General features: G+C 38.9%; 1 protein-coding gene across 6 annotated transcripts in view; it reads right to left on the reverse strand.

The window, feature by feature from the left end:
• Nucleotides 1-3,158: 3,158 nt before the first annotated feature.
• KAT6A (lysine acetyltransferase 6A) overlaps nt 3,159-27,316 on the reverse strand; it is a 121,173-nt gene continuing 97,015 nt past the window's right edge. For all 6 annotated transcript variants that reach the window (XM_045399087.3, XM_045399086.3, XM_073998719.1 and 3 more), the window contains 9 exons: nt 26,200-26,315; nt 20,414-20,555; nt 18,630-18,791; nt 17,468-17,561; nt 14,937-15,168; nt 13,967-14,174; nt 12,034-12,636; nt 8,492-8,804; nt 3,159-6,133 (listed from right to left, as the gene is read on the reverse strand). In XM_045399087.3, coding sequence (XP_045255022.2) covers nt 3,474-6,133; nt 8,492-8,804; nt 12,034-12,636; nt 13,967-14,174; nt 14,937-15,168; nt 17,468-17,561; nt 18,630-18,791; nt 20,414-20,555; nt 26,200-26,315 — 4,530 coding nt within the window. In that variant the 3' untranslated portion in view covers nt 3,159-3,473. The remainder of the gene's footprint in view (nt 6,134-8,491; nt 8,805-12,033; nt 12,637-13,966; nt 14,175-14,936; nt 15,169-17,467; nt 17,562-18,629; nt 18,792-20,413; nt 20,556-26,199; nt 26,316-27,316) is intronic.

Below are 27,316 nucleotides of genomic sequence, written 5' to 3' on the forward strand. Positions count from 1 at the left end.
AGCCAGCCAAGAAATCAAGGGACACAAACCATTCCTTTTGAGATGACATGACTATACAGAACAAATGTCTGCTATAGGTAATGTCATGTACAGTTCCTCAACTCCTCAGTGTGCGAGGAAGTGTGGAGGCTGCTAAAACTTGAATCTGCCTTAGTGCCTACCGCCAGAAACTAAGGCCAATTTCCCATCTAATTTTCTGGACTCTGCCTCCTGTCCACAATTCTAAATGATGAGAGGCAAACACAACCCAAAAGAGAACACTATAAAGTAGTCAGTGTTCAGAGCCTTGAATTCTGGCAAAACGAGAATGACAAATCTTCCTAGATTACCCAATTAGGTAAAATGAAATGAGAAAAAAAAAAAAAAAAAAAAACGCTTTCCTTTAAAAATACTGTTACATTGTAAAATAAGATCTATAAAAATTACTCCTCCAATTTATCACAAGTCTAGGAGCTACTTGTTATTGCAATTGCTTTTTTGGGGGAGGCCCAGGGGACGGGAATTAAAATCCCTTTAGAAGCTTTTCATATGAATGCCCCTACAAAATCCAAAGTAGGGTTACTCTGCCATGTTCTTTGGAAATGGAAAACCCATCCATATTGTTGGCATTTAAACACAGACATAAATGAAAACCAGAATTTCAAAGCAAGGCCATGGACCTGTACTTCTATAACAGAGAGGGAAATGAAAAGGCTAATGTTTATAGGTCTCTGGGTGTAGAACAAGAAATGAAGAGTTCTGACATTCTGGGAAGGGAGAAAAACTCCACATGCAAGACAGACATCCAAAATGGCTCAACATAATTTATTTTTTATGTTAAAATGTACAGAGTTCTTTTGAAAGTACTTGCTAGAAAGGGGAAAAAAAGATATTACATACAAGGAGAGGAAGGGAGGCCGGCTGGCCCAGGAGCGCGTGACATGGAGAGATACAAAGGCATCTAGGCACCCCTTCCCCTTAGCTTACAAGTCACCAGGAACAAAGTACAAAGAGGTTACAAAACAGGAAAAGCAAATATAAACAGACAGGATAGACGTGGCTTCCTTTGTACATGCGGCTTTTAGAGGCATCTGGAGCTCTATTCACACACGCTAGAGATCTCTTTAAAGAGAATTTTTATCTTTCTTAAAATAGTTTTTAATATTCTACAACAAAGATAAAAAATTTTAAAGATGGAATGAAATGAAAAAGCTCTCATTTTAAAAGGCATCAAAGTCACTAACAGTGAGTTTTTAAATTTATTTTTTAGAAGATTACCCAAGTTATCTTGCTAAAAATACATTTTTTTTAAACAGAAGTGAAAAAATGACAGGTACCAATATTACTGTGTTGGATAATTTCTTTTATAATATAGAAAAGAACATTTTTTTCTACAATAGTTCTACAGTCACAAAGAGGCTTGTGGAAAAGGGAGCTGCCCGATTGAATTTTTTTTAAAGAAACAAAACCAAACACAACCGCAAACCAACATAAACTGAATTCACGGCCCTCATTTCAACAGCTTCTCCTTCTGCCTTGACCCACCCTCCTCCCAATATACCTCCCTCCCGACCCACCCCGTCCCCACCCCAACCAGGAAGCAATGACACAGCTGAAAATGTAGGGCGAGGGCAGCACAGTGCACTTTCTACATAGATGACTGGGAACTGGAATAGTATATACAGAGAAACTGGGTCCTACACAGCCTTGCACATGCTCAGAGCTGAGAGTGGGAAGATGTGGAATTCTGCCTGTTTCTACCTAGCACGCTTGAGAAAATCAATTAAAGTGTATAAAAAAACCAACAAACCTGTGCATTTGAAAAAAGTTAATGCCTAATTAGTACTTTAAAAATTTATCTATATAAAATGTACAAATAAAGGAGAGAATTTAACGCTTACAGATATTTCTTGAAGCAGTACTTCCCCCTTTTGGATATTTGACTGCACATACCAAATGGTATAATAGTTTCCATCTTCTAATGATGGAATATATATATATATATACACACACACACACACATATATATATATATATATATTTTTTTTTTACCTATCCCTGGAGCAAGTAAAAGGAAGAGAATGGGCGAACTAGTTGCACGAGAGAAAAACAGAAGGGAGTTGGGAGCAACACATGAACATGCGTTATAACATCCTGCTGTCCAGATCTGCCCTACTGTGCTGGTGGTCGGTCTGTCCCTCTTCTCATTAGCCACTCACAGGAGAGGTGCTTGTGCACTCTGATTCACAGGGGATGAACTCAAGACCTCAAAAGACAAACAAAAACTAGAGGTATGTATCATTTAAATAGCTATGAAACTCACACTGTGATCTCCCTTCTGACACGCATCTGCACCATCTCTTCCAACATAAAAATAAACAGTGTCAATGGTTTGTCAGTTATTTTTCAAATCACTAAAATGTACAGTCATCCACCAACATTTTAAGAAAGAACGTTAAGAGGCAAATCACTGGGGACTGCTATTTGAGTTTTATCAGTCAAAGGCTCAAGCATCAAGACCCTCAGTTAGCATTTCAAAGTACATACTAGAAACAAGAGGCTAGGTGGCGTGTGCGCGTTATGGCTGATTCACCAGGTGGTAAAAAACAAGAGGTTAATCTCCTCTTTTTGATTGTTAATTGACCATCTCTATTCCTCCAAAGGCTGGATTTGGATTGCAAACAGCTTTTCTCTGAGATTCTGCTGTTAATTGAGACTTACAGTATTTTTGTGTCTCTGAGTGCTGAGTGGGAGTATTTTAAAAAAGAAGAAAATTATATTACACTTGATTCAAGAACAAAGATTTCAATGAAGTCCGTCTATAAAGAAACATTCTTGGGGAAGGGTTTCAAGAGGTGTGTGTGTGTGGGGAGTGGAGGGGATTTTAAAAGGAGAAGCATTTTCCTGCCTCACTTTATTAATAATAATAATAATAATATTAACAATAATAATAAGTTTAAGGAGCTTGGGTTGTTCTCCATGTCCCCGTCCAAGTCTCCCCTAAGTGCCTCCTGCTGGAATGAAGTAGGAAATGAAAGGTTGGGTTTGGAGGAAAGGGTCTGGTTAACCCTTGAGATGTATATAACATTTAAAAATGACAACACTGGGAGCTGCAAACAGTGAGGGGAAACATACATTTTAAAATAAAGATAATTCACTTTTACACAAATTCTGTCCATGTGGTATGTAAAGAAAGTAAGGCTCTTTTTAATTATGAAAAGATTTTGTGCATGTTTCCCCATCCCCAAATCCATTTTTAGATGAGTTCTACTGTAAAATGTTCAAGATTGTGAAGAAAACCAAAACCCAGAACAAAATGAACCCAAAAAAAGAGAAGATCAGGTTTTCTAAAAAATAAAATAAACCAAAGAAAAATTCCTCTAAATCTACAGCAATATTTTAACTGGAAAAAGGTCCATTTTTCTCTGGTTTGTCAGTATAAAAGGTTCCTTTATTTATATATATTTAAGTTTTTGATTGCAAGTCCATGTTGCTCATCTTCTCATGTAAGGTCCATTGAGTGACTGCTTGGGCACGCCAGCAGCGTTCATGTAGCTGTGATGGGAGGGGCCCGTGTACATCATGTTCCCATGAGGGTTTGGCTGCATAGGCTGCTGGGTATAGGCCTGGCTCCCCATCATTCCCATCTGCATCTGCATAGGATACTGTGCTGTCTGGTTCATGTAGGCAGGGTTACTATGGTAACTGCTGTTCATCATGGGCTGTGTCATTCGATAGCTGTTCATGGCATTCAAGGTGTTCATATTCATGGAATTGACATTATAGGCGGGGGTAGGCATCAGATTAACCCCCATGTTCATGCCACGCTGAACAGCCAGTGCACGAGGGCCAGCCTGCATGGCAACTGCCGACGGGCTGCGGCCATACAGCTGCTGCTGGTGAGCAGCCGCAGAGGGCAGTGGTGCAGACTTGGAGCGGATGGAAATGTGCCCCTTCACTGGCATTTGCCCTTGCAATCTCTGCGTGTGAGGAATGCCAATGTTGGTGGCAGACATGTTGCACTGGAGCAGAGGAGACGTGAGGTTCATGGTAGTGGATGCCAAGTTTGGGGGTGGCGTCATGGTGGCTTGTGCTTGAGGAGTCCCAGCTAAGGGATGAGACGGAGCCAGCTGAGCCAGTCCTGTATTGGACAGAGAAACACTGGTTGCATAGGAAGTCACAGCAGGAGAATGGCTATAAGGCATGGCATGAGGGTCCATAATGGTGTTGGTCAGCTGCTGCAGCTTGGCTAGGCTGAAGGTGGCTGATGGTTGAGAGTAGCTGCCAGCACCAAAATCCCCTGGAATCCTCTCATAGATACTTATGTTCCCAGTGCTTCCAGATTCTGGTATCTCCATGATCATAGGAGCTGGGGTGAAACTGTTATTCATACTACACTGTGACAGCGGGGGCTGCTGCTGGGGAGGGGGTGGGGGCGGAGGCTGCTGGGGCTGAGGCTGCGGCTGCTGCTGTGGCTGCTGCTGGGGTGGTGGAGGCTGTGGTGCTGGTTGTGGTTGTGGCGGCGGTGGCTGCGGCTGCTGTGGAGGTGGTGGCGGTGGCTGCTGCTGCTGGTTACTGGGAGGCCTCTCCACCACACAGCTCTGAGGTGATTTGATGCTGCAGTTGGCAGCAGGCTGGACACTGCTCTGCTGCATCATGCTGCAGCTGCTGCCCATGCTGGCCATCTGCTGAGTGACCACACAGCTGCTCTGGGTGAGGCTGCTGGAGGACGACAGCCCACCGTAGGAGCAGCTGCTTTGGGAAGAGCTGTTCCCACAGATGCTGCCGCCCATCGTGGAGTCATAACTGCTCGGGTTCTCATAGTTTTCAGTGGTGCTCTCAATGCTGCCCAGGTCACTGAAGCCGCTGTCCACCACCTGCTGAGAGTGGTCTGATACGGAAGGCACATCCATCATGGGGCTGGTCTCCATGTTCTGCATAGAGGGTGCGGACAGGGATCCTTGTTCCGGGCTGATCTGGGTGTAGCCACTCTCAAGGGCAGGCACGTTGGGACTGCTGACTGAACGGACTGACTGGCTGGGGTGAGACTGAACAGAGGAGATAGGGCTGTTATGTTCTGATGCATGACAGTCTTCAACCATGGACATCTGAGGGTCCTCGTCAGCCTGGGTATAACTCTGCAGAGTCTGACATGCTGCGAGAGTTTCCTCACAGTCCTGGTAGGCGCTCTCATGCTCATTGCTTTCTTCTTGAGTCAAAGACTGCACTGCCTGTACAGTTTCCAGATCCAGTTCACTATGAGGAATCTCTTCCTCCTCTTTTAATTCGATTAACTCTTCCTTAGTGTGGGAGTCTTCTTCGTGGTCGTCCTCAGACCCAGGCATCTGCTCTGACACCACGGACGTGTCATGGGAAGGTTGCTCCTCTTCGGAATCCAGCTCAGTTTCCTCTTTATCCTTTATCTTTTCCCTACTCTTCTGCGTATTAGCATCTAAAAAAGACTCTTGAACACCAGGCTCCTCCTTGACATCTTCCCTTGTGGGCTGTTCCTCCAGCTCCTTTTTCTTTGTGGACTCCAGGTGGCCATCATCCTCATCATCAGCATCGTGGTCATCATTCTGGGCAGTCTCTGCAGCTGCATCCTCCTCCTCCTCTGGTTCTGGCTCCTCTAATTCCTGCTGCTCCTCCTCTGACTGCCTCTGCTCCTCTGAGACACGGGGCTTCTCTTCTTCCTCCTCCACCTCGGGCTCCTTAGTTTCGGTCTCAGGACTATTGCTGCTGTCTGCTGGAGAGGCTACTGGGACTTCACTGCTGGCTGCATCCTCTTCCTCACCCTCTTCAGCTTCTTCTGCCTCTGCTTGCATCTCCTCCTCCTTCCTCTCCTCGGTTAGGGGCATGTCTTCTTTTGGCTCAACAGTTTCTTCACTCTCCTGGATCTTGGGTCTACGTCCAGCTTTAGGAATGGGGACAACGGGCTCAATGACGCATGCTTGAGTAGAAACTGGCATGATTTCCCGACTCAACTTAAATCCTGGTTTTCGACCAGGTCTTTTCTTCCAGTGGATTGGTTTGCGACTCTTGCCTTTGGGCCATCCCTTTTTCTTTTTCAAAGGTGTGGATGTATCTGGCTCAAGAGGAGAATTCTTCACATCACGTTTTCGCAAGAGAGATACTGGCTTTAGGATAGGAGTGTCTACACAGGAAGGGAAAAAAAAATAAAGACAGGTTACAAGGTCTTACATTTTCTAGTTCTTTCTTCTGAGACTAGCATGTACAACAGAAATGACTTTATTAATCATTACTTTTAAAAACTGCTGATTGTCTTTATTTTAAAGTTAAGAACCTACAGGATAAAACTAATTAGTGACATTCTAAGTCACAGTGAATTGGCAGAACTATGAAACAATCCTGGTCAGCATTATAAGACACTAGTTCGAACCAATTCAAGACTATCATCATCAGCTGCATGGCTGTGGGAAGTTACTCTACGTTTCAGTTTCTTCATCTGTAAAATGGAGATGAACTTTATAAAGAGGCAAATTAGTAGTAAGCAGTACTTTTATCAAGTTGTCTCTACTAAAATTACAAATTAGCTTATTTCCTCTTTTTTTTTCTGCTTGTGATTTATATTGTATCTCCGATTTTCTTAGTTTCCACAAATCATCACTTCAGGTAGTATGATAAGCCAATTACTCTAGGCCATGACTGAGCCATTGTATGTGAACAGCTGTTCAGTTAATGCTATGTTTGTATGGGAATAGCTGCAACGCATTTATTTAGTCCTAGACAAAAACTGACATTTAGACCTAGACAAACAAGAAAAAATTAAAGCACCAATTACATTCATTAAAAATAAATTTTATATTATTAGCATTTTAAAAAAACAATGGTAAACTATATGTAACATAAAACTTAAAATTTTAACCATTTCTAAGTGTAAGTTCAATGGCATTAAGTACACTCACATTCCCCATTAATTTTTAAAGGATAAGAATACCAAGACAAGAACATGATGCGGTGGGAGCACGGCTAAAAAGAAGACACAGTTAGTAGTAGCAACTTGAAAGTCAACAAAGGAAATGGCTGCATCGGCAAAAATCTAAGTCAACGGGAACTTCATCAGGGGTACTATTTTAGCGTACAATGATCTAAGACAGAATGTAAAGTGCCAAATTTACAAAATAAATTTTTAGTTTCTTAGTTATGTATTTCAAAACATAACAAGTTAAACTTTGTAGAATCATTCATGATAGAGCAAAGAACTCATTCATCTTATCACTATATTAAAAGTATTTGTTGGCCAGGCCTGTAATCCCAGCACTTTGGGAGTCCGAGGCAGGCGGATCACTTTGAGGTCAGGAGTTTGAGACCAGCCTGGCCAACATGGTGAAACTCCGTCTCTACTGAAAATACAAAAATTAGCCAGGCGTGGTGGCGTGCACCTATAATCCCAACTACTTGGGAGGCTGAGGCATGAGAATCGCTTGAACCCGGGAGGTGGAGGTTGCAGTGAGCTGAGATTGTGCCACTGCACTCCAGCCTGGGTGACAGAGAGAGACTGCATCTCAAAAAAAATAATTTAAAAAAAAGTATTTGTTATATAGACAATATGAGAATGGAGGAAATGCAAGTTTATCTTCTAGACTTGAAACTGAATTTTTAAAAGAATTAAAAAGTTCAACTAGTTAATGTATAAAAGCTAAAGGTTTATGTACCAAGACTGGACAAACAGATTTCTTCAAATTTACCCAACAAAGTAAAAAAGCTCATTCTGAGCCCACGGGAGATAAACACTCTGCAGATGCAGACAGCATGACACACCGGGAAAACTTTAGGCTAGGGTGAAAAAGACTTGTTTCTGACCTGGCTCATATATATGAGAGCTAGTTTCAGTATCTCTAGAGAAGAAATGACAACTAGGCTACTTTAAAAGTAAATAGTTGGATTTGTATCTACACTATAAAATGTATTTTGAATTATTGTTACCATTTGTGAGAAATTTACTACTAGTTGGGTAAGACACATTAGAGAAACAATTCAGGAAAGACTCCTGAATAGATCTGACACAAGTTCTCATTTACATGAATCTGCTCTTTCTGGAGAATTGTCTTCTTAGCATTCACTCATTTAACACTACTTACTGAGCACCTGGCTTAAGCACGCAGCATACAACAATGAGCAAAACAGATTAGGTCTAGAGAATGCACATTCTAGTGAAGGGTTACTACATCTTCTTGATGCTGAGTCCAACTCTCCCATTAACTAAAGATTCTGATAAAGGCTTAGAAAGCATTAGGCAAAAAAGAACAGTTGCCTAATTATAAGATATTTTCTGCAGAGGCAAATTAATACAAGTTCTGAGTTGAAGGGAAAACACATTTAAAAATCAGCATGGATGTACTTGATACAACTTTTTAGAGACTGCCAAATGTTCCTTTTCTTGCTTAGTGGGTTGTGTTCATTTTTTAGCCTTTTTACTGAAGGTCTGTCACTGCTACTGCTGTATATCTGAAGACGATAATCCACAGTAAGTGAGTTCTGTAAAACATACCATCAGCATCATCTGACTCTTCATCTTCTTCTTCATCTTTAGACTTCCTCTTAGAAGAGGACTGACACCTGAGTACATCCTGCGAAGACAAACAATGGAAGTATTCTCTAGGGAAAAGTTCATTTTCATCCTCTTCCTCCTCTTCTTCATCGATCTCAAATGTGGGTTCTAATCTTGGCATTGGCCTCTCGGAGTCAGAATCTTCAAAAGGTTCATCTAACACTTCAGTGGTCTCAGAAATAGTTTCCGTGACTACACTGCTATTGTGGTGTTTGCGCTTTCGGACTCTCCTCCTTCGGTGGAGAAATGGTTTCTGTTTAATAGAGAAAGCAAGTATTTACAGTTAGGAACACTATCCTTTCTATTAATAACACAAAAACAGTTTTAAAACCAAATAGAATTAGCACATATAAAATGAGGATGTTGTTTGCCAAAAAATATTTTGAATATTATTTCAAAATACTATAGTAAGATAATATACTTATTATACATACAAAGGTGTTAGGCAACTGAACACAACTTTGTAAAAGAACAGGCAGCCATCTCCAAATAGCAGACATTATAATTCTCTTAATAGTTCAGTTAAATTTAGCACCCTAGAGAGTTGCCTATTTTAATAATGAAATGACCCAGAGGCTAATCCCTTAACTTTTCCTTAAGAGCAAAAGAGAAATAAAAACACTTTGTCTTATAGCACTACTGTGAAGGTTTGCAGAACTATCAGTAAAGTTGTATGCCATTTTCATGAACTACTCATAAGAAGTTGTGGAATGTAGAAATATGGGGCTGAAATGTATTTACTCAGTGTTAGTGAAATATTTCAAAAGTAAAATAAATCTGTTACTGAAATTTGGGCACACTGAGCACAACTTTGCACTGGACTGACCAAGTAGCTTAAATTATACAACTAAGATCACAAAATAAGAGAGGATGCCCCAGAGATGATCTAATCCAATCCCTTCATTCTACGGAAGTCAGAAAGGCTATAACACTTGCTTAAGTTCACACATCCAGTCAAAGCATTTATGCATTAACTTCAAAATTACTTTGCATGTGAGCTTACTGCCTATTTTTTTTTTAACATGATTTGTTTTACTTCATAAATTGGCAATATAAGCGGTAGGATGACAAAGATCTATTCTTCATGATCATGCAATGAACAGCAGGGTTAGTCAATGTTCAACTTTTCTCTGCTTCAAACTTACTAGTCCCAATTGAGTATGTAATTTTCAAATTAGATTAGAAATGGCCTGGTCCTTGGAGAAATGGCTGATTCTAGGACTAGGGCATGAAATATACAAGATGAACTTGAAGCATCTTGTAGTGCCAAAAAAGGAAATGCTTAAAACCAAACAAAAAGACTCCACAACGACAACAACAGTATATATGTTAAACACAGGAGGCCAGGTGCGGTGGCTCATACCTGTAATCCTAGCACCTTGGAGGCCAAGGCAGGTGGACTGCCTGAGCTCAGGAGTTCAAGACCAGCCTGAGCAACATAGCAAAACCCTGTCTCTATCAAAAGTACAAAAAATTAGCCAGGCGTGTTGGAACATGCCTGTAGTCCCAGCTGTTCAAGAGGCTGAGGTGGGAGCATTGCTTGCATCCCAGGAGGTGGAGGTTGCAGTGAGCTGAGATCATGCCCCTCCACTCCAGCCTAGGTGACAGAGTAAGATTCCATCTGGGGGGGGGTGGGGGGAGAAAAAGAAGCCCAAAAGGGAAACAGAAAGAGAGAAAAGAGCTCCTAATGGTCAAAACTGGAACAATTTGAGCAACAAATTTTAAAAAGTAGTAGTAGTGGATTATAAGCCGAAGTATCACGTAAATATCTGAGTCCATAATGATATAAATAAATGCTTGGACAAATAAACAGATGAGGGAGAAAGGACAAATCTCCCAAGCAGAAATTCAAATTTATGGTGAGCCTCCATTCTGAGGGGACAGAAATCTTAAGTGTGGCTATATGCACAGTGACTTTCTTCCAGTACAGGGAAAATAAAAAAGAGAAGTAGAAACCTGACAAACAATATCTTAAGCCAGGTCATCAAAGTTAACTTCAACAGGGAAAAATCATATTGATAATATACTCATATTTGATACTTTTCTTTTTATTTTTACAGATGGGGTCTTGCTACGTCACGCAGGTTGGAGTGCAGTGGCTATTTACAGGTACAATCATTGTGCACGACAGCCTCCAGCTCAAGTGATCCTCCCACCTCAGCCTCCCAAGCAGCTAAGATTACAAGAGTGACCACTATGCACAGTTTCCCTATACATACTGATAGATATATGCCGACAGGTACCCTTTAGTTGTATGATGAGAATGGCACTTTACCTCTATTGTCTTCCTGTCAAGAATATATTACCTCATTCTAATATCACGAGGGATCATCTATAAATACCTGACCAGTCATTCTCAAAACTGTGAAAGCCATCGACACTAAGGAAATTCTGAGAAACTACCAAAACCAAGAGGAACCTAAAGACACACGACTACTAAATGTAATGCGATATGCTGGGTGGGATCCTGAACAGAAAAAGGACGTTAGGGAAAACTATGGAAATCTGAATAAAGTAAGAACTCTAGTTACTGCTGTATCTACACTGGTTCAGTAACTGTGATAGATATACCACACCAACGCAAGGGATTAATAATAGAGGAAACTGGTTGGGGTATGCGAGAACTCTCTGTACTTTCTTTGCAGCAATTCTGTAAATGTAAAACTGCTCTAAAGATATTATTCTTAAAAAAAAAAAAAAAAAAAAAAAAAAAAAAGATCCTGCCTTGCTTTTCAAGACCCTGTAAGGAAAGGAACGATTGTGCTGCTTTGGCTGGAAGCTGGCTGAGTGGCTCTTCCAGGGAGCGGCCTCGCTTTAGTCTGGCTGCCTCCTGGCAATGCTTAAAATTGACTCCATAGCCTAGGATGTTTCTGGTAAATGGCTTAACAGAATTCATTATCATCATCATACATTATTTAATAACTAATTGGCTATCATTATGATGGAATATAGTTTAGAAAATGTTTTTAAAGCAAGAGAGACCAAGTTAAACCACTGAAGCCATGTGTGAGAAGTGGGGCGAGTACAGAGAAAACAGTAGCACCCAAGATGAGTGACTTCACTCTGAGTACAGCAGCACTATGTTCACTTTCCAATTAATTATGTAATATTTTGGCCTCCTTTTCTAACATAAACACTTCTAATCTGTACATACTTCAAAAATATCTTTAAAGCCCCTAAAAGTCATGATTTGAACATTAAACCAGTAAGCTGAAAAAAAGTTTGTTTGCATCCCAGGAGGTGGAGCCCTTAAATAAGCTTATGATTTCTAAGTGAATTCCCATGAATCAAAGAAGTCAAACACACACATCTCAAATGCTCACTGGGAAGATCTTGAGCTACAATATATAGAGGCTTAAGGTTTATAAAGCAACACACTAGGAATTTCTAACTTATACTCTTTCAGAAGTGTAAGCTAAAACGAAAAGGTGTATGATAAACTGGAATTAGAGGAAGAGAAGACCTGGAAAGAAATGCGTTACCTTTCGCTTCAGCGTGGGCTTTGTGAGAATTGGTGGCGAGCTTGACCGAGGGCTTTCCGGCTCTTCCTCCTCCTCGCTGCTCTCACTGAAGCCCCTGAGGACAGCCCTGTCACCTTCACTGTAGCGGCGGGGCAGCCTCTCATTTCCTTCTGTTAATCTGCACTTCAGAGCCTCAGGGCTTTTCTTGAGCTGTCCTCGCCAGGGCTCAACCCCCTCACTGAGTCTTCTTTTGGGAAGGTCAGGTTTCCCATCCTGGCTTAGCTGCTCCTGAGAGGCCACCAGCTGTTCTTCACTTTCAGTGTATTGTTCCTGGGTGGCTTCTGATTTCTCCTCACATTCTCCATATTGTTCCTGAGGAGCTGAAGACGTCTCTTCCAAGAGCAGTTTAGAATCTTTATCACCGAAGCGTTCCTGGGTTTTTCTGTTCTTCCTCCCCCAGCGGCCCCTCCGAGATGGCTGGCTATTTGCAGGAAGACTATCACGAGGAAGGACTTGTTTGTTCAAACGTGTAGAACTGACTGGAGCCGTAACTTCTGGTTTCTTTTCACTTTCTACTGAATAAGAATCTTGTTCTTTGTTCTCACGAGACACAGACTTTCCCACCTGATTTTAGAAAATAAAACAATGCTGGTTAATTTTTCAGTCTTGTTTGCTTACATTTACCTATTCTGACCTTTTAAGTACTGAGAGAAGAAAAGGAAATTGAGCTTTAAAAAGAAAATGATCAATTATTTAACATGGATATTTCCTGTTTCAGCACTGTTTTAAATTCTATATATGCATTATTCATTTAATCTCCCCAACAATCATATGGAGAATTACCACTACATCTCCACTTTACAAATGAGGTGTGTGGGGTACAAAAAAATTTAAGTAATCTGCCCCAGATCACGCAAGAACAAGTGAAGATGCTGGGATAGAAAGCCTGGCAGTCTGACTCTAGAGCCTGTGCTCTGAACCTTTCTGCAGTAGCACCCTCAATAAGCAAAGTGAATACTATTGTTCTTTTAAATGTTAAATGAGATTGTTTAATAAAATTTCTCAGAAATAAAAATTTGTAAACAGGGTGGAGGAGACAGGATCTTGGGACACATGACATGGGCAAGAGGAAGGAGGCATTTGAGAAATACGAAAGAAAATTTATGTAATTTGAAAATTTACTTTTATTCAGAATAATTTCATTTTGAAAATTAAACTGCACTAAAGAGGGGCATGGGATTTTTTATGTTTATTAAAGGACACAGGTGTTGAAAAGATGAAGCACTGCCTTAAAAAAAGAGCTATAAAAGTATGCATCACATGAAGAATACTGACAATGACACACGCACTACAGTTCACCAGCAACCCTTTAACGGCTAAAGAGATCTGTGTGTCCATGGGATGTTTTGGTGCTCCATTAGAAAACATACACAAGTTTACAATAGTTACTTAATAGTATCTCCACTTCATTTTGTTGTTGGTTTTTTTGGTAGACATGGGTCCTCACTATATTTCCCTGGTTGTCCTGAACTTCTAGTCTCAAGCAGTCCTCCTGCCTGGGCCTCCTAAAGCGCTGAGATTACAGGCGTGAACCACCACATCCAACCTCCGTTTCATTTTTTAAAACTGTCAGATTTGGATTCAATTCAGATTTCTCAACTACTATCCAGCTTAAAATTGAGCTGCTTCTTGGCACCCTCGTAAGAAGTATTTTTCTCACAAGTAACACATTATAAGAAATTTGATGGTCTCCTCCTAATTGTCAAAGGCTTAAAAATACCTAAGTAAACCAGGCCCAGTCTTCCTGAAATCTCTACCACTGAAATAAAACTCTTGACGTTCTAATGTGAATTTACTTTTTTGTGAAAGATTATCATAATACATTATCATAAATACTCATGAAATCAAAAATGTATCTTCTGTCATCAAAAATAGAGACTATTCGTGCCCTTACACTGATCTCTAATTCTCTTTCCTGGCACTGTGGCTCTTCGTTTTCTCCTTCCTCAGCCTCCTCTTCTTCTTCCTCTGAGACCACAGAGTTGGACACTATGACTGGAGTCCAGCGCAAACATTCTGGATCTACATCTACAGGTCGCAAATTCAGCTGAAGCTTTGCCATGTGATCCTGGATAAGTTTTTCCCGGCGGATAATCACAAATCTGGAACCAGAGAAAAGTTTATAGCAATCAACCATGTACGAGATGTACATAAAAATGAATGTGGAGATGAGACCCCCGGTGAAGCCTGTAGAAGATGATGGGTACTGCAAAGATAGCCTGCCCGGGAAGATGGAATGCAGAAATGTGCCACCACATGAAGACAACCAGGAGTGTGAAGCAGGACAAACACTTCGCTCTCTACCGTGGCCGCGGGCTGTTTTCACTGCCTACTGTCTCACACATGTCCCGCTCCAGAAGTTCTGCTGCTCTTTTGCACTCTCTTTCCTATTCTCCATTTATTTGGCTCAAATGCCTCCTTTCTTTGTGACCTTTTCCTGACCACTTTAGGGAAGGGTGAACTGTTGTTCTTCCTTTCAATCTATATTCACTTTGTGCCATTTATATGAAAATTTATCATGGGCATTTTATTTAACAACTCTGTTTCCAGACTGGTTACTTCTTATATTGTGAAAGAGCTCCCAATACTAGAATATGAAAGATTCAGTAGCTTAGGTTCAAAAATTAGCAGGAATACCAGAAAAACAGTTCAGTTTAAAAAGCATATATAGAGACTCTATATAGGCCATATATATATATATAGTCAATCAAATAAAATATCCTAGAAAGGAAAATGATATCTCATTATCACCAAGTATATCATTTATATTAGTTAATGCCCTTTCATCAATAATCTGACTGGCTGATCCAAAAAACTTCAACCTAATTATCTTTCAAAGGTATACAAAAGGATGTGATACTCACTGGTCACTACGGAAGTCCAGCATTCGTAGGTGGTGGAGTGTGGAAGTGATGTCTTGAGGGCAGATTCCAGTTAACTTGCTTAATTTCTTAATGCTGATCTGCTTGTCATTTTGGTGATAAAGGCACTCCAATATTACACTTTTCCAATATGCCATGTAGGAAAGACGACCCAGATCGGATAATGGTTTCTCTGGAGACCCTGCTTGGCCTTCACGCTTTGATAACAAATAACCTAAAGAATCACAAGTAACTCAAATCAGAACTAGGTTAGAGACTCTGGAAAACTGGATTCACCAAAATAACAATCCCCTCTTCTACAACCAAGAATAACTCCAAAGATAAATTCCTTCAAAAAAAAAAAAAGAAAAAAATTGCAAAACTACTTTAAAACAAATTTGCAAAAAGAATACAAAACTTATATGTATTGAAGACTAAGTATTATTATGTCTACAGTTAGTATTAGTCACCTTGTTAAAATATTCAAAGTGTTAAAAATCAGGACTCTTAACAGTTTCGTTCAACGTTCTGGAGAAAACAAGCCTTGCATGCTTTATTTGGACCACTAGGTGGCAACTGCTGTATCTGAACTGAGAAGTCCAAAGGACAAAAGAATGCCTTCCTTTTCACATAATCCTATTAAAACTGTAGTTCTGTGAGCGAATTGGATGACAATCTTTCACTTCAACCAAAACTCCTCACAATTACCTATCACTCCAACTCTAGGCAAGCAGGACTGCCAACATAAGTGTGGAACTGTGGACTCTGTCCTCTATAGTGCATGACTCTCAAGAACTGAAAAACAAAGGCCTAACTTCTAAGGAAAAGCATTGAAAATGGAGATGGCAGAGAAAGTTATTTTTACTGTTTAAAGAAAACGTAAAACCAGTCTAAGAATGTTATTTTGGAAACATATTACATTAGGAAAAGTAAATACAAACATTACTGTTATTGCATGGACAGTTTTTATACCACAAACACACAACCCCCCCCCCCCCATCACCAAAAGGAAAATATTTTTCCTAACTTTGCAATTTAATGGTATATATAACATGTCTAATTCAGTCCTATTTCAAAACAATATATTAACATTAAAGGAAGTAATCTGAGTTCCATCCCCTACTGCTCATCTAAAAAGACCAGAAAATGTGTAAAACAACCAGTAGTACATGCTTCCAATAAAATATAAACAGAAGGACAGTCTAAAGCCAAGAGGCTTAATTAACATCTCAAGACTGGAATCAAAATCCTTTGTTTGAACCATTAGTTCTGCATATATTCATTTAAATATCATTTTATAGCAGTATCTGAGGTAAAATAGTCCCTCAAATTACAATTTCACTTTGTTTCACCAACGTGTGAAACAAAATACAGTTCCACAATGATCTCTTCACAACTGTGAGCTGTCACTTTTGAACTCAGATTAAACAATTTTCTCTATCATTCACTTCTTCAGATATTTAAAGACGTGTTGCGTATGTTTAACCGCTAGGTAGAGCCTACCTAAAAAATGCACACATTTTCTCAGATAACTGAATAACACAACTAGGGCAGGCACAGTACTTCTTCTTTCTTCTTCTTCTTTTTTTTTTTTTGAGATGGAGTTTCCCTCATTGCCCAGGCTGGAGTGCCATGGCATGATCTCAGCTCACTGCAACCTCCGCCTCCCGGGTTCCACCAATTCTTCTGCCTCAGCCTCCCGAGTAGCTGGGATTACATGTGCCTGCCACCACACCCAGCTAATTTTTTATATTTTTAATACAGATGAGGTTTTGCCATGTTGCACAGGCTGGTCTCGAACTTCTGACCTCGTGATCCGCCCACCTTGGCCTCCCAAAGTGTTGGGATTACAGGTGTGAGCCACTGCGCCTGGCTCACAGTACTTCCTTATTATCTCTAACTGAAGTAGTTAAACAATGTTTTTAGTATTATTAGTATTACTGCATAAAACTAAGTTCCACTGTAAATGAACAGTTGGAAATTAAAGGTATATGCTATACATCACACAAAATTTTATTCAATATTAGCTGTTTAAAAATATTTTGTGTCCAACCAAAATAAAAAGGAACGTGTTGCTTTAGGTTTTATTTATTTTCATTTTTATTTTGAGACAGAGTCTTGCTCTGTGGCCCAGGCTGGAGCCTACAATGCAGGGGTAGCACTGCTCACTGCAGCCTCAACCTCCTGGGTGCTCAAGTGATCCTCTCACTTCTGCTTCCTGAGTAGGTGGAACCCTAGGTGCATGCCATCATGCCCACCTAACTTTTTACATTTTTTGTAGATACAGGGTCTTGACATGTTGCCTAAGCTGGTCTTGAACTACTGGGCTCAAGCAATCCTCCCACCCCAGTTTTCCAAAGTGCTGGGATTATAGGCATGAGCCACAATGTCCAGCAGTGGCTTTAGGTTTTAAAGGCTCATACAGCAATATGACAAACGATACCAGCAGCCAACAAAGCACCTACAAATCTTTAAAAATATATATACAGAAGGTCCACTGGAAGAGACCAATGAGAAATTAATATAATCCTTACTGAAATCGATGAGAAACCTGCCATAGCCCTTACGCTGGTATTGAGGAAGAATCATTATACAGGAAACATTGTACTTCTGTTGGCAGTGCTTTTCCTGGTGGAGAAAATACAAGTCAAGTTTTAAAACAGGCTGGTAAAAGTGAGTAATAATGCTAATTAAGAAACAAAGACTAATGGCCAAAACCCACAGCCCTGGTCCTTTGGGAATAGCAATATACATCAAGAAAAAACTACCCAACTGGGAGAAGATAAGATAATGTCAAGTCACTGCCATTACCCACAAAGCAACCATCCCAGGAGAGTAAAACTATAAAACAAAACAATGTCATCCAACACCATCTGCAACTCAAAAACAGTACGCCAATGCCTAAGGATCAGCACTGGAATCTGAGTCCGAAACAATCTGTAAAGCTACAAATGATGAATCAGTGTGCCACTCAGAAGTGAGAAGACTCATTAATTATGTCAGAGTTTTCTTTCTCTCCTGCTCTGGTGCTACTCAGAGCAGTCCTATTCGTTGTATCTAACTTCAAACAAAATAGTCATTTTTATAATTTTATAAATGAGTCAGTATATTTTAAGTCATATCTAACTAATGAAGTAGCCTAAAGAATTCTTATAAATGCTTATAAAAAGCTAGTACTTCCCCTTCACTGTTTTATACACTTAAGATTTTACTATGGGCTTGCTTAAATAAAAGTATATCTTTTATGCTGTCTGACTAGAAAAGAAACTTTTTCCCTCTAAGGGAATGGAAGATTAAAAAAGGATAAAATATTCTTTAATCAAAATGCCTTACTACTCTTATTTCTATGCCTAAAGTTCAAATTAAGAAAAGAAGATTTAAGCTGAGACAGAACTCAGAGAGCTAATGACTGTTTATTTCACAAGTTCCATGTTATTACCATGGGAAGCGAAGCCATTTAAAACTTTCCTCATGAGTACTGCCAGCAGTCTATACTCCTCGGAGAATACAGGTTGTTGAATGTTACTAAGCACCTTCTAGCACCTGGTAAGTTTCCAAATGTTTCTTCTATTCTCTCCAAACAACTAGATGACACCTAGGAGGTGCTGCATCTTGTTGTGTCCCCGAGTGAGAACCAGCAAAGACTGTTTCAGATTTCCATAAGAATTCAAACAAACTTTAAGCTAACATACTTACTTTAGAAAAGTAGCCAACAAGGTGGCAGCCCTTGACATCATTCTGTGTTAGTACATAAAAAAGAAATGGCTCCACATCATAATAGAGGGTTTTGTGGTCAAGAAACAACTTTGCCAAGAGACACAGGTTTTGACAATAAATGGTACTCACATTCCCATCAACCTAGAGAAATAAACGGAACAAAACAGTCAATAGAGTGTCTCTTTAGTTCTAGAATAATATGTATCAGTTAAAAGCAACTCTAGATATCCACAGTCCAGCCTAGGAGAAGGTGTCCATGACCAGAACACTATGGAACCTGGAAGCCATCCTTTGAAATAGCAGTATTATGGTATCTGGTTTTTGTTTGTTTGTTTGTTTTGAGACAGTCTCACTCTATCGCCCAGGCTGCAGCGCAGTGGCCCGATCTTGGCTCACTGCAAACTCCACCTCCCGGGTTCATGCCATTCTCCTGTCTCAGCCTCCTGAGTAGTGGGACTACAGGTGCCCGCCACCACGCCCAGTTAATTTTTTTTTTTTTTTTTTGTATTTTTAGTAGAGACGAGGTTTCACCGTGTTAGCCAGGATGGTCTCGATCTCCTGACCTCGTGATCCACCTGCCTCGGCCTCCCAAAGTGCTGGGATTACAGGCGTGAGCCACCACGCCTGGCTGGTATCTACTGTTTTAAGACAACCAAATATATAAAACACCGTACCTTCAACAAAGCAGGAACAGCCAGATAAGGAGGTGATAATCTGGTTTTAAAAGAGCAATTTTTGCTTTAATAAAAAGACGAATTGTGGCAATCCTTTGGATAGCAAGCTTCATTTTCAAAGTATTTAACACAACGAAAGATCTAAATACAATCCTTCTAAAATACATTTATTAGGTAAAATAAGATGTAACTATGTAGTCTAATCTATGCCAGCAGCCTGAAGCAATGCAATCTGACTACACGATCGGGCTTGAACCCAGATAAAACTACTTGAGGGGGTACTAACTATTGCCAAGCAGAAGTACCAAGTGGGTTCCTCAAGTAATCATGTGGTAAATGCAGCTCCAGGTTGGCCAGGCCCAGGAGCACTCTGCTCTTTCACTCCTGGCAGCCTTGTCGGTGTTGATGGAGTTGCCAGAGCTTTCTCTTTTATCAAAATGCCAATGGATGCCCACATTAGCTCCCAAGACACTGTCTGGGATACTAACAGAACTCCTAAACAACCCAGGTAGTTTAATATCCTTTTCAAACAGTATTTTATACCACACCTATCCCAGCTTCTCCCAAGGTAAAGAACTCCTCTACTGATCACTTAAGAGTCTTAGGGAGGACGAAGAAAGTGAGAGACTGAGGGGATCCCGACAATCTGAAATTTTACTGTTAGAGTAAGTAACAGGGCACATAAGCAAGTATTCAATTAATATTTGGCACGAAAACCACAGAACTGAGGATCAAGAGCACTACTGACAGCAATAGAGAATCAGAGAGCAGAGGTCACACATCATCATTATCACGTTAAGATTTACTATTAAACAGAGCTCTGTGAGATATTCCTTTTAAGTAAGTGATAGAAATCCTTTCCTTTAAATGCCATATTTCATAGATTCTAAGATGTACTTTTATCACATCTTTATGCAAAATCAACTGGCATTTTATAATCAAATGAAGTTTTAAAAATTGTAATTAGAACTTTTTCCTTTTTAGTGATACATAAAATAGTAAGACAATAGTAAGTTGCACAATAGATGCAATATAGGTGGCCCTACTTTTGAAATGGATTAGAGGACAATTACTAAGTATCTACCTTACCTCAAAGACAGAAATATTATTCTTTCTGTAAATCTCATTGGCAGGAGGATGGAACCAACCACATTTCTTCATGTGCTGCTGCAGAATAGTTCTACTTTTCATATATTTTAGACAAAATTCACAAAGATACAATTTGGGAAGCCTGTAAGTGATAATTAAACAAAAAAGACAGGGCTTTATATTTTAGAGAATTTCAAACTTGCACAATTATCATCTTTTTGCCTCTCATTACTACCCAGGTAACAGGTTTAAAAAAAAAAAACAAAAAAACTGCATATGCAAAAATATTGGATGGTAAAATGACAAAATATATAATTCAAATAAATTACTGTATCTTGTCTCATATTAAGTACTGAGATGAAAAGAAAAAATTAATTTAGTTGCTATCAATTTGGATAGTTATGCTTAAAATATTACCCTAGAATTAAAGCAAATAATATTTGCTAAGTAGGTTAACACACACAAAAATGTTTGGTTTGTGTGAAGACCACAACTATTTTTTCAAGTTCCCACTTTGAAAGCAGCTTTTAAAATATAATTACAATTTATCTGAAAACAACTAACATTCTATTAAAGTTTTTCCCAAGGTTTATTTACGGAACATGAATCCTGCAGGTACTAAGAATTTCGTGCTCAAATAACGGCAAGAGGGCACATGCTTTTTCCCACCTTTCCTGGGGGATTCACAATGTGCATTAATTCTTCCCATATAATCTCACATCTTATTTTTATTTTTTAAACTGTCATTCAATTCAGCACACTAAAAGCTTTCAAGGAACTTTTGTACTATAATATTACTAAACATCTATGGTATACAATATTGTTTTTCAAAATCTCTAATGTTAGCCACACCAATACAACTTGTAATTATATTATTAGTACAACCACTCCAAAATTAAGCACTGAGTGAAACAAATAATGAACTGGCACTATAAATTAAAGTCAAGAAGCAGGAGCTAAGAGCATGGAAAGCAATGTGTCGTTGGCTACTTTGTTTCCACTGCATTCTGCCTCAAGCCCCACTATTCAGGAGGAACCACCAGATGAAGAGCTTTTCCTTCTTCACCACCAGAGCTACAAACCACAGAATGAAATGGCTCCTTATAAACTGCATCATCTAATACGAGCACTAAATGTATTAAATAAGCCTTACAGGTGACCTATAACTGTGAGACCACCTTCCTGAACACCTGGATTCTGAGTAATTTCTTTTTGAAGAGGAAGAATGAGTCTCCTTATGTAGATGTAATGGGTGGCACCTCCCTCCCTAACTGTTTTACTTACCTCTTACCTGTGCTAAATTCTCAATGAGCAATCTTAACTTGTCACGGCATGAAGATACAGAAGTAACACTACCTGTGTACAGTTTCACTTTGAGGGCTAAATATTACAACTAAATACTTCCTATAATACGAATCTGAGAAACTTTAAAAATTTTGTGCTTTTTAAAGTATTTTTGTAAAAATGATAGAGTAAAAGTGACAGATCATTTACCAAATCATGGTAAAGATAAATGCCAACTTTAACAGCATCCAATCCAACTGTTAGATCTTAGCACAGAGACATGAAAATAAAGTACCATTTATGTTAATTAGCTAGATTTAGTCATATTTCATAATGTGTATATTTCAAAACATCATGTTGCACATAATATATGCAATTTCATCTGTCAATTAAAAAATAGAAAACATTCAATAAATGCTAATTACTTTTCTGGAAACAGAAGGAAGAGAGGGGAGAGAGGAAGGGAGAGAGGGAGCAAGGAAGGGAGGGAGGGAGCAAGGAAGGCAGGGAGGGAGCAAGGAAGGGAGGGAGGGGAGCAAGGAAGGGAGGGAGGGAGGGAGGGAGGGAGAGAGGGAGCAAGGGAGGGAGGGAGGAAGCAAGGGAGGGAGCAAGGAAGGGAAGGAGGGAGGGAGGGAGGGAGAGAGGGAAAGAAAGTACAATTTATTTCCTAAGGTCTGTGAGAGAAGGCCAAAAATGTTTAATGCTGTCACAGTAACCAAATTGCTCAAGAAACATCAGGAGAAATAAAAGCTCTGAGAAAATTACTGTCAAGTCTTCTCCAGTAAATGAAGAGTTCATGCCACTTCCTTAGAATGGCAAGATGTATGGCATGTATGGCATTTAATTGATGATTAAAAAAAAGAAACAACTTTCGTGAACCTTATTATGTGAAAAACAGTAAACTGAAAACAAGCATTGTGATCTACTTTATTCCAATCCAGTTCTCGCTGGAAACATTTTAAAAGCCCCTTACTTTATTAGAACCAAGCCCACTGGGATGACACTGCTAATCTAAAGGGAATCATCTGGAAAACCACTACTGGAAAACCAAAATATTTCTAGTAATATTATAAACAACTGCCGTTCTCTCACTGAAAAAAGATCTATCATAAAGAAAGAACATGAGACTGCATGAAATGAAATGTATTTATAACGATTATGAATACTCCTAGCTCTGGAGAATCTTGTTGGGGGCTGCTTTTAGTGATCTTCTTCCTGGCAGGACCTAGGTCTCAGCTATCAAATATGTAGCTGTACGGTGGTTTTGATCAAGTGTACGTGAAGTGTCACCTCCACACTGGAAGTTTATTCTAAAGTCTGCCGCAACGCTGACAACCCAGCCCATGGAACCAGGGCTGTGCTGCAGCTGGGCGTGCTTCTCTAACTTCTAGAATGATGCAATTATTATTCTCAGGAATTTCTACAGTACTTTCTGGCTTCTGAACATGGCGCAACATAGTAGCAGTTTGTGCAGTCAACTTGTAGCAAATTTTTAATGTAACAATATAATTTATACCAAATATTACTTAAATCTAAGATTATGGTACAAGTCAAGTGAGATCAACCTAGATATACATGCTACATGGAGTAGCACAGGCCCAGTGGTTAATGGTTATGGCTACATAGTAAGAGAGAAGTGAGTTTCAAGTTCTGCCACTTATACACTGTGCTGTCTGGGACCAGGTCTGCAAAATGAAGACAGTAATATTCATCTCACGGAATTACACCAGAGATGCTTAGTCCAGTACCAAGCTCAATGGACGGTAATAACAGTTGCTATTACTTAACAATTATTATTTGTATTCTTCTTTCATCAATTTTACTCAATAATTTAATAGCCAAAGGCATTAGGGATCCTATTTGGTTTCTTCTTCAGTAACTAGAATGATGAGAATGATCAAACTGGTTCTAGTGACAATCTCATAATCTAAGCATCAAATAAAGCCCAGAGGAGAATCAAAAGGCAGAGGAATCTTCCTAGGCTACTCTATCACCTAGGAATCTGCCTCTTTAGGATCTCAAAGCAAGGAGGTTATTATAAGCTAAGCTCAAAGCAGCACAGGAGCAGAGGGCATCCCATGATGACAATTTCTTTTGCCTTAAGCCTATCTATGTCATGCTCTTAATGGCAGAGTAGGTTTCGTGATGAACCCGTCTCTGCCATGTGTGGGCACCACATGGCACTGTGGGAGAAATTCATAGTTAAAACCCTGTTTTACACTCTGTAATGTCTGAGACTTAATCACACTGCTCCAAATGAAACAGTATTATTGCTTCATTGTTTTGTTTTGATTTTTAAAGACAGGGATACAAGATTACTTAGACAATGCATACACAAATATTTGGATATGAAAGGACATTCCCTAAAGCATAATCTCACTTCCCAAAAGAGGTTGTCCTTGTGATCTTTTCATTTTTGTTTGCTCCTACTGCCCTGTTTTTGTACGTTACAGTGTTTAAAACCTTTAATAAGAAAATAACTTATAAGCAGTTTAACACAAAATAATAAATAAGCAGTAACAAAATTAAGAATAGAGGTTTATTATTTGGAAAATGTAAGATGTCCAAACATTTTAGTCACCTCAAGTTTCAAGTTCACTTAAATATAATTTTTAAAAAATGTAACCAAGAGAACTATGAATATAAAGATAGCAAAAAGTCATAATTACTCAAGAACCTATTAAAAATTACAGGATATTTTCTAATTGAAAACTCAAAGAACCCTACCCAATGGATGAAAAAATATACAGAAAATGTCTAAAACTGCTTAAGGAAGTTGATGAACTTTACAAGTTCCTACCCTGTTTCTGTTTTCTACTGTTTCCTACTATACTTTTTTTAGTTATTTTTTGATGCCATTATTTATTCTTTTACTGATAGTCTCCTCACACCTCTTTCTAATGAAAATCTCATCAGAACAAAAGTTACATTTTCAATGAATCCTTTAAACATCTATTTTAAAAGACAACAGTTTATTATTCCATTCTCATCATTCTCTTGAATGATTACAGGCGACGTGTCCTTGGCATATTTCTTTTCAGTCATAAAAGATCTTGGCTATTCAGAACTCCTGAGGAATAATATATATTATACATAATATATATATGTATAATATATATACATAATATGGAAATGCAAATACAGTGTAACCTTATCTTAAAGTCAGATTAACTGTTGTCAGCTCATGATACCATGTGCTGCCTTGAAGACACACCACAGTGTTTGGGGATAACTGATCCTACAGTAAATGGCCCTCAATTGTTGTGTTTCATGAGCTTGTATGTTAGTTTCCTGGAGTTTTGCTTTTTCTTCTGTTTTTGTTTGTTGTCACTTTGAGGTCGCTGTCTGAAATGGCATTCTTACCCCTATTTTTCTACTTCAACTATAGACTAGAGAAGCAAGTTATTATACGGAAAGAAAAAATTAAAAGATAAATGAGTTTTACTGGGTGGCCCTTTTAACAACTATACTGGCCTATTCCTAGTTTTTTGGAAATAACCCATGTTAAGGCACTCAATATATTGTAAAGTACTAAATAAATTTTGCTAATATTTTGGACAGGCAATGTTACTAAATGGGTGAAAACTTACAGGATGAGAATATTCTGAACATGTATTTAACCCACAAAGCACCATGACGTATTATTTCTTGTAACACCCTGCTAAATGGGAAACTGAGGCATAAGTAGTTTATAGATTAGAGAGCATTAATGTCACTACTGCACTTCAATTAACTAGTATTTAATTTTCTGATCTCATCTTATTTCATCTTTTAATTTTAACCATAAAGAAAAAATATAATAATTGACATTATTGAGCACTTAACATTTTCTAAGTGATTTACATGCTGTAGCTCATTTAATGGTCTTAATATCCCCACGAAGTAAGCACTATTACTATCTCTGCTTTACAGATGAGGAAACTGAGGCACAGAGCAGTTGGGCAGCTTTTAAGGTTACATAACTTGCCAATTTCAGAGCTGAGTCATGAGACCACTTTAGCGCCACCAAGCTGGTGAGTGATCAATGGTTATTAATATATCTGGAAGCCCAAACTATTTATATATAATTTTACACCATTTGTCCAATTTTTTCTGGGAAAACACACCATTTACTAAGTTTGCCAAATTATAAATATTCAGATCAAAGGCTAATCAACTGAAACTTTATATTAATTTATATATGAGTCTCTTCTCTTTTTCAAAATTCTTAGTGATAGGAGTGAAGACAAATTTCTCTCAAAAAAAAAGCCTTCCCCTTTTATTGTGACCATGCATTTGGGTTTCTCATTTTAAACATCAGCGTCTGAGAGGTTACAGAAGATAACATCTAAAGCAAACTGAGATGAAGTGGCTACCAAAGCTGCTGCTATTACGGACATTTAAAAGCCCCCAGTTTCCTCAAATGTCAAGGATAAAGCGGACTCAAACATCTTCAAGATCCCTTCCAGTTCCAGACTTCTATGGATCTCAAAACAGAAGGTCAAGGGTCTCTCAAAACATACCTTGAGTATTCTTGAGGATATGGGGAGGAGTACCAGGTGTGAATTTCATACTTCCCAAACTCAATGACAGAGGGACAGCGGACTTGTGGATCAGGGGGACCAGTCACTCCAACTTTCTGTGCAGTCAAGAAATACATTCAAAAGTTAGCTAAATTAGACACACTGAGATAACAAAGTTCTGAATCTAAATGTTGTCTTCTCAGGACTCCAAAGGAGAAACACGAAAACAAAAACAAAGCTAGAACAAGCTAACATATTTTGAAATAAGTTATATTATTCCTTAAATAGAGCACCCAGATGAAGAATAAAAATGCTAATAAATCTCTTGGAAACAAATGCATTTGGTGTTCCTGCATTTCTACATTTAATAACACTAAAAATATTTTCCTCAACTAAACTCACTCTTAGTGACTTAATATTAAAGAGAAACTGCTGCTACTTGGAGATATAAGATAAAGAATAATTTACAAGTAAGGGAGAGGGACACTGCATATTTGCTGAAGTCCTACCACACTGCCTCTGCTGACAACAATGGAGATGCCCTACTGAACACATAAGCACACAAAGGATGATTTTCTAGTTTGGGAAAGTAGATATTTAAGAGAAATATAAAAAGAATCAGACAAAACAAATATCAAGAGAGTCTTCATTTTATACTACGCCTAAAATTCCCTTCATTACTAGCTCTGCATAGATTTAACCAAAGAAAAAGATACTGTTATATATAGACCTTCTTTTTTCTACCTTCTCTTTACAATGAAAACAATCTATACGCCCCTCATCCCTGCAATAATCTGAACTACACTATCCAAACAGAGAATAACTTTTAAAGCCTTTATGACTTCCCTGACTTTCCAGATCAGAAACTCAAACCTAAGTACGTAGCTCAAGAAAACAAAGGCTGTCAAGGGTCTTAACACGTTAACTCAAGGGCAACGTGACTTGCTCTGCACCCAATCTAGCAACAGATGCATATACACACTCATGTCCATGTGTGTGCATGCAGATTTATCATGGATGCTCTATAAATACTAATTGACAAGCAAAAGACAAAGAGTTTAGCCTAACCAAATACAAGTATTAATAACTCTTCCCCAAAAGGACAACTGAAATTATG

The sequence above is a fragment of the Macaca fascicularis genome, chromosome 8 (assembly GCF_037993035.2).
Source record: "Macaca fascicularis isolate 582-1 chromosome 8, T2T-MFA8v1.1".
NCBI classification, from domain to species: Eukaryota; Metazoa; Chordata; class Mammalia; order Primates; family Cercopithecidae; genus Macaca; species Macaca fascicularis.